Genomic DNA, 14,431 nt, shown 5'->3' on the forward strand with positions numbered 1-14,431 from the left:
CAGACAGACTCACGAGGACACGCAGATAAGATAAAATTTAAGTGTGGGCATCTGATGGGAGGGCTTACCTCAAAGCAAAATTTTGAGGATGAAAAGCTAAAAGCAAGTTGAGAATCAAAACCACAGAGCTGTGGGACCCCAAATCTGGAGTGCACTCTTGGGAATCACTAAAATGACACTGATCAGGGCCACAAAATCCAAGTAACAGTAACACATTCAGCATCAATATGATAGTGACTGAAAGCAACCCAAACAAAACCAACTCCCATCTGTCTACGAAGCTTGTTTCATGCTTGTGAGAAGCACTGATCAACTGCTGAAGCACATCAGGACCCGGAGCAGAACAGAGAAGCACCAAAGTGCTGCTATTTTGAGAAAGTCTAGGAACAGTCTGGCTCAGGACGGGCTCACATCTGAATTGTGTTATTTGTGAAAACAGGCCCTCATCTGGGCTCTTAGAAACACTGTGTTATTTCATCCTAAAAACATCCTTGTGAATTAGACATAATCTCCGTTTTACAAATGAGGGAAAATGAAGCTCAAAGAGGTTAAATGACTTGTCAGTGGCCCCGTGGTGAGCAGGGGTGACAAATCCAGGGTTCCCACCTGGGTCTGTTCAGCCCCAGCGCGCGCGCTGGGCGAGCAGGAAGCGACCGTCCGAGGAGGGCGCTGCACGTCTTCCTGCTCGAGCGCCAGCCACAGCTGGACGTGCAGTAAGAGCGTGGGCGGTTCAGGGCTACTTAACGTATAACTCTCAGGTGTGATTTAAAAAAAACAGGGTATTATTAAAACTTTGAGGAATTATGACAAACTGCACCGGTATTTTCTCCTGTGTTTTAGAAAAGTTATCATTGTTTATTACCAAATTCAGTGACCATATCTTAACAACCCAAATAAGGTTACTTGAAAATGATAAAGAAAGCAGTGCAGCCCATACATTTGAAGTTGAGGGCACCAGCTTAAAACAACAAAAAGAGGAAACAACATCAAAACTGGACTCAAAATGAAACTTCAGTTAGTGTCAAATGTGGTGAAACTTTGACAAACCCAAGGGCAAGTTCTGGGTGGGCTCCCTCCCAACTGGTCGTCATGGCAATGGCTGCCCTACATGGGGCTCTGCGGGCACTCGCAGGCTTCCGGGCACTCACATGTCTAATCCCCACAGCAGCCCTGTGATGGAGGAGTCGTGGTCACCACCTTACAGGTGAGAACACTGAGGCTCACGGAGGTTCATAACTTACACAAGAACACGCACATCTAGCAACTGATAAAGGTGTGACTCAGAGTGCGTAATATTAACCCGTAGGCTCCACTGCCTCTTCTCGCGCTTCCAAGGGAGACCGTGTAACGGGCCACACAAAATACAGCGTGATTTGTTATTATTATCTTATTATTTGCAGTGTATTAATCATTTGCTTCAGAGAGCAAATCAGATGTTGAATAAAATCCTAAAATAGATAAAGCAGAGAAAATACTAGCTTAACGAGTGTTGAAAAGAACAAGACTGCGCAAGAAAGCACATGAGTATTGCCTAGTAGCTGGCCTGATAAGTTTATACTGCATTTTATTCCTATTTTCCATCAGAAATGGAAGGAAACACATTGCCTACCAGCCTGAAGCCTCCTTCTACCCCTTGTTGATGTGATGTGTTACATTGACTGATTTGCGTATGTTGAACCACCCTTGTGTCCCTGGGATGAGCCCCACTTGGTCATGATGTATAATCTTTTTTATGTGTTGTTGGATTCTATTTGCTAATATTTTGGTGAGGATTTTGGCGTCTATGTTCATCGGTGATATTGGCCTATAATTCTCTTTTTTGGTAGTGTCTTTGCCTGGTTTTGGTCTGAAGCCTCCTTCTAGTGGTTTAGCTTCAAGGGTAATTACTCAGGGTATCTGTGGAGGGTGTCCTGACTATTTTTGAACTCAGAGATAAGAGAACAGAGTTTTAAATCTGTTACTACCATAAACTCATAAACAGTAACTATTCATTTCAAAGGGAGCTTGAAAATCTATGTAGAATGACCGTGTACAGTGTGACATGTGGAAAGAATCAATGAGATTATTCAGCCTCACTTTCTAGTGTAATGGAGGCCTGACCTCAACTTTAGTTTTCCAAATTCTCTGCCCAGTGTTCTTTCCTCTATGCCATGTTGCCTCCCTCCTTGGGGAAAGAAATGGGAACCAGTGAAAACTGAAGTCCTCCCAGGTGCTGGGCCCTTGACACATGTTATCTTATTCTCCACATTCTACAGACAAAGAAAATAATGAGATAACCAGGAAAACGTTAATGAAAAAATTCACAAGGAGAAGTGGAATAAAGTATGTGAAATGTTCTGAATTTTTAGGAACCCATGCAAATCCAGTGACAATCTTAATAAATTACTCCCCAGCCACACAGGAGGCTTAAGAGTGGGAAGACATGGAGACACAGAGCAGGGAGGGAGAGAATCAGGCTGAGACACACCTCAAGGCCCAGTGATCACAGGACGCCTGCACCCGTCACTCAGTGTAACCTTCTGTCTTCACATTCACTTGCTATTACCTGTTCAAAGTCTACCTTGCCCACTAGACTGCAAGCATCTATATGCCGAGAACCTTCTGCAACTCGCAGTAAATACCTGTAGACTAAAATGAATACCTGAATGAGTGACTACTTACTGCATCAGTCAGTGTTGAAGGAGAGGGACTGCCCAACTGTGCAGCCAAGGTTTAAGGATGTTGCAGGACCCAGTGGTGGCAGGGGGCGCCTTACCTCTTTGTTCTCATAGCTTTCCACAGCAAAGTCATTTTTAACCACCACGTATCTCTCCTTCCATTTCTTTATGTCCTCAGCGAACTGTGTTAGCTCTCCTTCATACAGAACAGTTCCAGGCTCCAACGGTGGCTTAAAAGAAAAGAAATGCCATTCACTGTCACCACAGAAGACAGCATATCATGCCACGCTAAGTCTGTTCATGGCTCCTCAAGGAACACTTTTGGAAACTATTTTGTTCTGAGATCCTAGGGAGATAGTTGCTTCCCCTGGCTCCCTCCACACTCCCCTTTCCTACTTCTCCTGACCAAATGCAAACATCTGTCTTACTGATTTTTTTGTTTTTGCATTCCCTCCGTTATGCTACAAGAGCATATGGTAGAAGGGATTGTAGTAGCCAGGTCATGCCTTGCATGCATGTGGCGCTTAATACACCCTCGGTAACCTCTGAGGAAGGGAGGGGGTGAGGCAGTTGAGGGTAAGCTGTGGACACCTATCCCAACACCCTGACTATGCCTCAGGGCTACTTCTTGAAAAACAGGGGAGTTAACCGGCTGTTCCCCTATTTGTCAGCCTTCAGGGGCATCCTCAACAGTCAGCGCTCTGTCGTTTTCCCAGACCCAGAAGCTCTGGGGACCCAGGCTGTGAACACTTAACCCATCTCTGTTCTTCTCGAGGAGACCATGTGTGCTCTCGGGTTAAAGAACAAGCCAGCAAACCTCCCTTCTACGTCCTCTGCTTGAAAGCCTGAGGAGTTCACGTTAGTAACCCCGGTGACACACGTGCCGCAGGGCAGCCTCTCAGATACCCAGCTGGGGCTTCCGTTGCGCTGACCGTGTGGAGGGAATTCGCATCCGGCCTCACGCAGCATCTCAGAACATAGGAACGGGGCTCCTGCCTTTCACATGTCACTGAACTTACATTTATGTCCCTTTTACTCAAAAATCATCATGCCTGCAGAAACCCACCCCTCCACTTTCAAGCAAAGTTTACGGGAACCATACTGAGAAGACAGATGTGCTAATCTGCCCAAGAATCAGCTTAGGGATGAAATAAAATACCTTTACAAATCCCAGGGCCTAACACTGAGGCTTATAATGAGGCAGTCTCTTATCTGGCCTCATTGACAGGTAAAGGAGGGCCTCATCCTTCTCTTTAAATGAGGCTGACTGTATAGTTCTTATGCACAGCAATCCTTACACCCAGGTCACTCAAATCCACTGACATGCTTAAGCATGTGGCTGCGCCCTAGACTTCCTGTATCAGAATCTCTGGGGTGTGGATCAGAACCTGCATTTTTATCAAGCTGCTTGAATTTTGTCCATTACTGTTTCACGGGGATGGCAGTCAGTTGTCCCTACACGTCCGCGCTGCTAAATCTGTCGGTCAGCGGACTCAAGCTGTCAGCAGTATTTGGCCCGTGTATCACCCTCTCCTTGAAACCCCTTCTTTTTCGCCTCCTGGCAGTCTGCGCTTTCCTGATTTTTCTCCTCCTATTTTTCTCTCAGTCCATCCTGCTGGGTCTTTCTTTTTCTGATCTCCAAACATTGGAGGGGCCAGGGCTTGGGGATGAAATCTCTGATTTTCTCTGTCTGTGCTCCACCTCCATCATGTCTCATGGCTTTGACACCAATTACAAACTAAGAACTCTCACAGTTCTGTTCTCGAGCCTCAGCCTCCCTACTGAGCTCCAAAGCAGAGCATTCAGCTCATCTGAAGCGTCACACGGCTCCCATCCACCGCTAAGTCTTCCAAGGGGAAGGCATTCGCTTACTCGCTCAGGCTAAAGCCGAGCCATCACTGGGGTCTCTCTTCTTCTACTGTCTCGTACCCAACCCGTCAGCACGTTCTGTCAGCTCTGTCTTAAATACATCTTGGCCTGCACTTCTTCTCACAGCTGCCAGCACCACCGCCCTATTCCAGTTTGCCACCCTCCTCTTGGAATGCTACAGCGCCTCCCTCACCAGTTTCCAGTCTATTCTCTATAGAAAAGCCAGAACGATCACGTAAAATTGTAAGTCATTCTGCATTCAGTACCCTCCAGTAAATCCCCATCACACTTAAAATAAAAACCCTTATTGTGGTCTTCGGGTTCCACAGAGTCTGATTCCTACTTGTCCCTCTGCAGAACTTTGTAGCCCTCCTGCCTTGCTCACACGGCTCTCAGCACGCTGACCTTCCTGCTGGGCTTCTGAGCACTGCACGCTCTTTGCATTCTGTTCCACGTGCCTGGAACACTCTTCCCACAGATACGCACACAGCCTACGCTCTTACTTCGTTCTAGTCTCTGCTCAGATGTCATCACCACAGAAGGCTTCTCTGACCATCTTCTCTAAAATGAGACACCTGCTTTATTTTACTTTGTAGCCTTTATTATTACCTGATATCACCTAATATTCATTTGTTTATTTATTGTCTGTCTCCTATTTGAATATTAATAGGAAAGCAGAGAATTTGTCTTGTTTTCCAGATCCTGGAAAAGGGCCTGGTACATAGTAGGTGTCAAAACATATTTGTTGAGGTTGTGGATAATTATTATAATGGAGCAAAGGAGAAAGAATGAGTTAACAAGATCACAAGGTAGAATTACAAATCAGTGACCAAAATAAAAATGCCCATAGCGTGAGGCACTGAAATGGTGACGTTTTAAAACTGAATTTCATCACAGCAAGTCAGATTTCCTAACATAAAAGCATCAATGTGGGAAAAACAATAAAATTGAAGTCATGCTAGTTTTTGTTTTATATGGATTATAGCATCAACAAAAATATCATATGTTCTAACTTCCAGGCAAATAGTTGTTGAGTGTGAAATGGTTTGAGAACAAATTTTTTAAACTGTCATTCAAATTATTGCTTATCTCAGAGATATTCAGGAAAGCCATTCTTCAGTGGGAGAAATATGGGAACCAAATGCCCACGGGTTACCTTGGTCTTCAGAAATTGTGATGTGAAGTCTCTTTGCTGTTCGACCTCACTGCGTACGTGATTGCAGAAAGCCACAGAGAACTGGCGACTGTAGTAGGGACTGAAGTTTCTGATAGCAGCCTCAGTTTTCCCTGAAAAATATGAAAATTAGAATTGAAAGATGTAACAGCTGTCACAGAAGAGACGCATATCTCCATGAGCACTCTATAAACACTCCTCTGGTCCCCCTAGCACCGCTGCTTCCTCTGGATTTGTCATTAGCCCACATCCCCTGGGAACTCTGGTCCCTGACACCAGGGCTCAATCTCACCCCCCCCCACCCCTTCCGGCATCATCCTGAGCGACTGCGAGGTCCCCAAGGACCAACTTCTTCCTTTTACATCAGCAACCCATTGCGACGGCCATAAGCTCCACCATCCTCCTAATCCTTCTGCAACCACCATTCTAGCTCACCCTGTTCTCCACTTCAGCTTGCTCTTCATGACCCTCTCCCTCTCGTCGTTCAGCTCCTCCCACACAGCAACGCAACACTAACCCAGCATCTACCATTTCAACTCTGAGTACACATCACTCTGTTTTTCTTCAGACCCCAAGGCTCCGTCTTTCATCCTGCTGATCCACAGCCCTGGATAAAGTTAACAAACTGTCTCCTCTATTTCTGCTCCTATGTTTCTGGTTTAAAATTTTTCGTGATTCAAAGCATTATATAATTACCATGGGGTAGAGGTAAAAACTTTGGCTTAAGAGTCTAGAGACCTGAATTCTGGTCCCAACTCAAGCAAGACTGAGAAGGGAGCCAGCAGTATGACCTCAGGTGTCACTCCTCTCCAGGCTCCAGTGTCCTAACTAGAAAGGAAGGTGCTTACCAGTCTACATTTTTCTTAGAATCTATGTTGACAGTGAAGTAGAACCATGGAAGTACAGCTGCCTCACAACCATGACTGACAACTGCAATGTGGTCTCTCAGCACCAGAAGAATGTAAGCCTGAGAAATCAACCACGTGGGGGGAGCCCGAGGACTCGAGATGGAGCAAAAGCCAGGCACTGCAATACTCTTGAGCTCTTCCATTCTGTGCTTGACTTCAGAAAGTAGGGAAATTGCAGAGGCAGGAAAGGAGAAGGAGAAATGGGGACAAAGGGCAAAGGGGCATTCTGAAGCAGATGAGAAATCCTCACCACCTTTCAAGGACTTGGTACAGGGTATAGAAATAAATACGGGTCCCACTGACTGTGCTTACAAGCTGTTAGTCCTTGGAATAAGATATTAGTTCAAGCAGAAATAAACCTGATATAACACTTCAAAGTACTCCCATGTGAACTTGGCATAATTTTGTATTAAAATTTGACATTATAGTCAACAGACAAATGTTAAAATATGACATACAAGCAAGATTTGTTTAGAGCTAACATGCGTGCACAATTTCAAAAGTAAAGGATTCTAACCACATAGGTCAAGATACTCAATATGAGCGCCTTGAATCCACAGCTGCAAAATTCTATGCCTAGGGACTCATTACCCCGAACAGCCACAGTCTGTGAAGACTCTTTCTATTTGGAGAATAGAGGCAATTACGTCTCAGAATAAATGAGAAGACATGGGAGGTAAAGGGGAATTCTTGCTTATTCCCTCAATAAAAGGACATTTTCTGGTTGTATTTGTGAGCTTTAATAATTACTACTTGTACGGTGCTTTGAGACACACTAACAATAGCTTCTGCAGAGCTCCTGTAATTTGAATCAGGCATGCTTTTGCTTGCTCTGTGAGTTTATGGTATTACTATTAATCGGTAATGCATAATACTTCAATCTACTCGGGCTTTATAACTGTCTAATTGGCTACTATTTTATTAGCTTTGATACATTGCATAAGAAATAGAATTCTATATACTTGTCTGTAATTTTCTTATATAGGCGTAGGACATCTTTGACAATTTCCACAATGAGGATGAGTCTCACCTCACTGAAACACACAAACAATGAACAAAATTACCCTTTAGGTCCAAGTAACCACTCTTAAGTCTAGCAGAAGAGCAGCCTGTTAATTTCCAATGCTCTTTTGCACTCTTGCAAGCACTTGGAGTGAAATAAAAGGAGGCAGATGTCATTTCACGATGAGCTCTACAGAGCTGTGAAGCCTGACCTCCTGCCACATCACCAAGCCTCCCTCAAGGACGCCCTGCTCCTCCTGAGACACCACCAAACCTCCGCTCCCTCCCAACGTGTGAGGAAGATGCTTCTGTGGTTTGAGTATCTGCGTGTGGGACAATCAACACGGCATCCACCAGGGAGCATTTGTAAAAAAGACATTGCAGCTTCTGTGGGTAATTCACGACTGGTTCAAAATGTGAATAAAACAGCCAACAACATCACAAACTAGGGGAAGAGACCTAAAGCAGTTCCCAAAATGTATCTAGATTTTAGATTAAGTTGATCTAAACCCAAATAAAGGAGTGCCCAGTGTAGGGATTTTGACATTTGAGAAAAAAGCTGGTGTTGGGCAAAATACCACTGTAATTAGGAGGATGGACTCTGCAGTCAGACAAGCATGGGACATCAGGCATCTCAATACTTGCCAGTAGTGGGACTCCCTGCCAGTTACTTCCCCTCATAGAAACTGAAGACAAGAGTAGCAGCCTCGTGGATTAAGATGCGATATATGTGTATATATCTACATATATGTATATGTAAGGTGTCTATACACACAGCCATAAAAAAGAATGAAATACTGCCATTTTCAGCAACGTGGATGGACCTAGAGAACATTATGCTTAGTGAAATAAGTCAGGCAGAGAAAGACAAATACTCTATGATATCACTTATATGTGAAATCTAAAAAATAATACAAATGAATGTATATGCAAAGTAGAAACAGACTCACAGAGACAGAAAACAAACTTGTGGTTACAAAGGAGAGAGGGATGGGAAGAGGGACCAACGAACGAGGAGTATGGGATTAACAGAAACAAACTACTATGTATGAAACAGATAAGCAACAAGGATACACTGTATAGCGCAGGGAATTATACCCATTATCTTGTAATAACCTATAATGGAACACAACCGGCAAAAATACGAATCACTGAGATATTCTGCAGGTTGAAAAGTGCCTAGAGCAGTGTCAGGCACTTTAGTTACTCAATAAACGTTGACTGTTACTGATATTATTTAATATTCCACAGTGAAAGCATTAAAGTAAGTGGATCAGCCCACAAGCACCACATAGAATAACATCAGCTTAAACCAGCTTGTTTCCACAGCTTTCAAGGTTCTTGAGCAGTGAACTGCCCTCCTCACCATCCCTTCAATTTTGCATCATATTCCATTTCCTAAATTGTTTGTAAAATACAATGCCAGGTCTTTCCCTGAAAGGAAGTTACTCAATAATGTGAAGACTAGAACCAGTGGAAGGGCTTCTTCCACATTTTCATATACCAGCATTTTTGGCACAGGCATAATTCTTCTAAATCCTACTCAGTATATCGCAGCCCGTGCTGGACATCGTGTTGCTACAATTTACTTGACCAGGCTCCTCTTGATACCCTTCAGGGTAATCATCACTGTAACAGAAAAGAACAAACCTGACTCCATAGTAGATCTGTTTCTTTGGCTTCAACCCTGTGCCCTGTTTTCTAGGCTCAGTCTTGCCAGCTCCCCACCTTTTGTAAAACAATGTTGCCTTTAGCGTGAAATAAACAGGCGAGCCTGTTGTCAAGGCGTTGACCTTTAAGGATGTTAGCACTTTTGCACCTTCCTAAAGATAACAAGCTGCAGAATAGAAAATAACTTTTTTTTTGGTTAGAGGTTTGACAGAGGCACCATGACCTGACCCACGTGGACAGCTGCTAGAACAAAGAATTCCTACAGCAGGAAGTTTTCAACAACCAACCACACCTCCTCCCCGTTTTAGTATAAAAGGAGCCTGTATTCTGACGTGGGTAGGATGGTTCTCCAAGACATTAGCCTGCCATCTTCTGGGTGTGCCGACTTTCCAAATAAAGTCGCTATTCCTTGCCCCAACACCTTGTCTTCCAATTTAGTGGCCAGCTGTGCGGCGAGCAGACCGAGTTTGGACTCGGTAACATCACCAAAGCTAAAAGAAGCCTCTTTGACAGCTCTGTCCACGACATTGAGCTTCAGTTCAATTCTGTAAAAGTAAGAAAAATAGCTTCTGCCTTTTTAAACCCATTTGAATTCATACAGTCTAAAAAACTCAGTATTTGATTCCTTTTCCCTTGCTCCCAGTTTCAATCATCAGATCTTGTCCCTTCTATTGCCACAGTATTTCTTGAGTCCATCTCCTTTTCTCATCCCAACTCACACACCTTCAATCAAGTCCTTATGGTCTCTCGACAACATCATAGAAATCTCCTGGTCTGCCCTATCTCAGCATTACAGGAGAGCAGAAATACCGTTCTAGCTCTCAGCTCTAAAAGAGGAACAAAAAAAGTCGAAACCAAAGGGGGGGGTGTGCCACTGTGGATACACATATCTTGGAGCATAATGGGAAACAAGCCAAGCTTGATCTGTGTGGCAGAGGCAGGTTCTGAGAAGCGGCCAGAGTGAGTCCAGGGCTGGTGGGGCAGAGCAAGAGAGGCCAGATCCTAGCTGGCCGCTATGGTCCCCCTCAAGAGAAAAGGTGGGGAACTGTCCTTCAGAACCAAGTCTTGCCATCCATGCTCTGAGGAAACTCTTTTGAAAGACACCTCCAAGTTGTAAAGCCATGATCCTCTGCGTCCTGGCCTGACAAGTTTCACTTGCCATGTTGCTGCAAGATAACATCGCTTCCTCGGTAAAGCCTTCAACAGTTCCCACTGCCCAGAGCAGTAACCACTTAGCCTGGCACCAAAGGCACTGTGGTCGGGGTCCAACTGCCCTTATTTCCCACCTCTCCTGCTCAGACTAACCCTTTGTCCCCGTACATGCCTTTACCCCTCCTCTCTCCCCATAAATGCCCCGCCCCCCGCTTTCAGGCCCTTCAAGGCAAGACGGCAGGCCCAGCCCAAGAAGCAGTCTTTCTGGCTCTCCCCGGCTGGAGGCACTCACCATCTTTTGGGTTCTCCCAAAACCGTGTCTCACTTTCGCTACGGCTGTTTAAAGAGAGTCTATCTGTCCTCCAAGGGTATACTGTATTTATGTACTCACCAAATATTTGTTGAATGAATGAAGGAACGGCTAAGTAAATATTTAATCACAATGCACTATAATCATAAAACCCATGCCCGTACGCCGAGAAAGGAGAAAGCTACATACTTAGCTGGCATGTTTATTAAAAATTATACACTCTCATAGCTCAATTCTTTTGTTTAAAAAAAATCTGACTCTTCCAGGTCAATTCTTTTTAAGCTCTTAGATGAATTTTGTCCCTGAAATTATATGTGAGGACTTATTTACGAACAGAAGCCTTTTTTGGTTTGTTTTTCTTGACCAGTGTGTGAACATGGGAAACATAAGGGTCTAGGTAAAACTTACATGAATATCTCTTTTATATCTTCTCATTCTAGAAGGTTCTTTGTCAACCTTCCAGCCCTGCAGCAGTGAAACTCAAATCTACGCTCTCTTCCTGGGAAGACACTGGTTATCGTGGATTGTCCCTAGTTCCTCCATCACTCCCATGTCAAAACAACTGTGATATATTAAATATTTTTTCTCTGAAATATTCAGATTCCTTTCTGTTTCAGTCACTTCTAAAAAAGTTGATCGTAAGTACAGCAAGATTTAAAACATCCAAACACAATTTTTGCTATATTTCCTTCTAATGCTTTTTCAAATATTTTTTTTATTATATTTTATATGCAGCTTTATTTACTTAACATTTCACCTTTGGATTTTCCTGTGACATTATAAAAAAAATCACATTTTTCAGATGTTACATTTGTATTGTTATACTATGAAGAAGAAAAATACAGGATTTTTTAAAAAATAGGTTTATTTTAACAAAGTGGCTGTTTCCTGAACTGAGGCAAACCCACATGTGAGAAGAGGGTTAAGTAGGCCTTTGGCACAGTTTCTTCAACCCTGTTGAGGTTTCAGGTGAAGATTAATTTGGGAGAACAAGAGAAGTGGCTCTAAAAAATAAAATATATTTAAAATTTATAAAACAGAGTATAATAATGTCTACCATTGTTTATTACCCCCCGAGTTTCTCAGATTATAAAAGTTTAAAAGTCCTGATGTTACAACATCAGCGTTAGTCTCAGGTTTCTACGCACCGTCACTGCGCACCTTCGAGTGGAGGACTCAGAGATTCCAATTCACGTTCCAAAGTTGGAAGAGTCTAATTACACAGAAAAACGCCCACAGACTCTCGTTCTTCTAGTAAGTGCCTTAGAGAACGGGGACAAAATGGATTCTCCATAATTGAACTAAATGTTTACTTTTTTAAGCACATTTATTTCTGGTGCTTGAGTGACAGACTTTTTAACAGACTTTACTACAGAAATTCTTCATGAGTAGCCTTGATACCAGCAGGCCCCTGCAGCCCCCTTGGCAGAAACTCCACTTTGAGTTAAAAATGAGACACATGAACCAGCTTAAGTTCTCTGTGGCTTACTTCAGATGTTCATCTACAGGAGAGAAACACACAGTTGTGCTTCCAAGGGCTTATATTAGATTTACCAGTCATGCTATTACCCTCCCTGGGCTCAGAAAGCAGACGTGCTTAGGAATCAACAGTAGAACAGGTCCCTTGTTTCCAAAACTCACGCTCGCAGGGATCCTGAGCTCGGACGAGGCTTGCAGCGTACGTGCCTTTGGACTGTTAGAGGCCTTCTTGTTTGTTTGTTTTCCCAATGCCTGTTCTAAAAGCAGGCACTGTATCTTTAACATGGCCACAAAGTTTAGCCCATTAAGGGCATTCAGCGCATCCGTATGTACTTACAGATGCCATACAAGGGACCAGGGACCAGCTCCAGCTGGAGAGGCAGAAGCAAAAACAGTGTTTTCCACAAATGATCACGGCCACTGACGTGAAGGCTTCCATCTTCCCTGGTGTCTTCTCCAGATTTCTTTTATTTTCCTAACTATGTCTTTTCTTTTTTCTTATTCCATTCCACACAGAAGTGTATTTGTTTGAGATGCTTTCTGTTACAGTTTCTACCTCTTGTTTTCAAGAATCTATGCCATTAATGTAAAAAAAAAGTTATAGAAAACTGTGTTTGGGATGTAAAAATGCTTGTGCCTTGTTAGTCCAGGGAGACGGGTGACAATAGGAAGGATATGACTGTGCTAGAAAATTAAAGGTGGCATTGCTAGGTTTCGTAAACCAGTCAATGTTTTTGTAGGCCAGCTGACTTTTTGAAACTCTTTACAAGGCAGATAAAGTACTCATTAGTGAGAATTTTTTTTTTAGCATGCTCTAACTTATCCTCACAAGAATTTCAGAACTGCCAGAACAGTTCTGACTCCTGTCCGCTTGAATCGCTCAGGCACTGTGAGCTCCGAATACAGGTTTCTTCAGGACAACCCAAACATCTCCAGTAACGAGGTCCGACCTAGCACAATCCAAAATACCGCTCATCACATAGTCAAGTTCTGCTTTTTGACAATCTAATGATTGCCAGTCAGGGGATCAGTTAGTTAATCACTAAATTTAAAAATTCTTGAGTCATGTACATTTGTGAAAAATTAACCAAAAGCTATTGTTTGTGATGCTCTAAAAACAGAGACAGAAGAAATCCGCCAAACCCCAACAGTACTATCTAGATAGAATCAGGTTATTTAAAGTCACCCAGTCTCACTATGGGAATTGCTCCTCCATAGTCAATCCTTATGGCACAGAATGTGTGCTGGAACCTCATAGGGTTAGCTCTGCTTGGAGTCACAGGTGATGCATTTACTCTACATCAGCTTCATAAGCACCAAGGGGGCATGAAGTCGTGCTCTAAAGCACTGGGACGGCCTTCTGCAGCACACCGAAGAAAGCAACTGGAGCTCACCTGGGAGGTGGCACGAACATGCCAGTGTCAGCCACATTCCCACTTCCATATACTTATGAAAAGACCAAAGATGATTGATTACCAATTTCTAGAGTTGGATGGGATCATAATGGTCACTTCCAAGCATCTCCTGTTTCCAAATCAAGAAATTAATTGGCCCATGGTCACAAAACTAGTTAGTAATAGAACATTTATGAAAATTTAAAAAAAAATCAGTGTCACTGTTTTTAACAAACTTTTTCTTTCTATGAATACTACTCTGATTTTTACAGAGGAATTCCAGCCATTCCTTTTTATTAATGGAGGAATGTAAGTACTCTTTGGTAATGAAAACCACATTGTTAAGAAGCCTTGCGAAATGATCTTAAACTTAGGGGAAAAAAAGATGTTATTATGGTCAATTTTATGTGTCAACTTTACTGGGCCATGGAATGCCCAGTTATAAGCCCAAACATTATTCTGGAAGTGTTTTTAAGGGCATTTCTGGATGAGGTTACTATTTGAACAGGTAATCTGAGTAACGAATAATATACTCCCCAGTGCTGATGGGCCTCACCCAATCAGTTGAAGGCCTGAATGGAACAAAAAGCTGAGTTAGAGGGCACTTCCTCCTGCCTGCCTGCCTTGAGCTGGGACATTGGTCTTTGCCGGCCTCTGGACTTAGAAACATTGGCTCTTCCTGGGGCTCTAGCCTGCCAACTTTCAAACTGAAGCTATGCCGTGAGCTTTTCTAGGTCTCCAGTTTGTTGACCTCAGATCTTGGGACCTGTCAGCCTCCAAAATGTGTGAGCCAATTTCTTATTTTAAACATCTCT

General features: G+C 43.3%; 1 protein-coding gene across 1 annotated transcript in view; it reads right to left on the bottom strand.

Moving 5' to 3' along the window:
• NIBAN1 (niban apoptosis regulator 1) overlaps positions 1 to 14,431 on the bottom strand; it is a 143,292-nt gene that overhangs the window by 75,594 nt on the left and 53,267 nt on the right. The window contains exons 2-3 of the mRNA XM_074349949.1: positions 5,683 to 5,813; positions 2,756 to 2,887 (exon numbers count right to left, since the gene is read on the bottom strand). Of these exons, the coding sequence (XP_074206050.1) occupies positions 2,756 to 2,887; positions 5,683 to 5,813 (263 nt within the window). The remainder of the gene's footprint in view (positions 1 to 2,755; positions 2,888 to 5,682; positions 5,814 to 14,431) is intronic.

The sequence above is a fragment of the Camelus bactrianus genome, chromosome 21, assembly GCF_048773025.1.
Source record: "Camelus bactrianus isolate YW-2024 breed Bactrian camel chromosome 21, ASM4877302v1, whole genome shotgun sequence".
In the NCBI taxonomy this organism is placed as follows: domain Eukaryota; kingdom Metazoa; phylum Chordata; class Mammalia; order Artiodactyla; family Camelidae; genus Camelus; species Camelus bactrianus.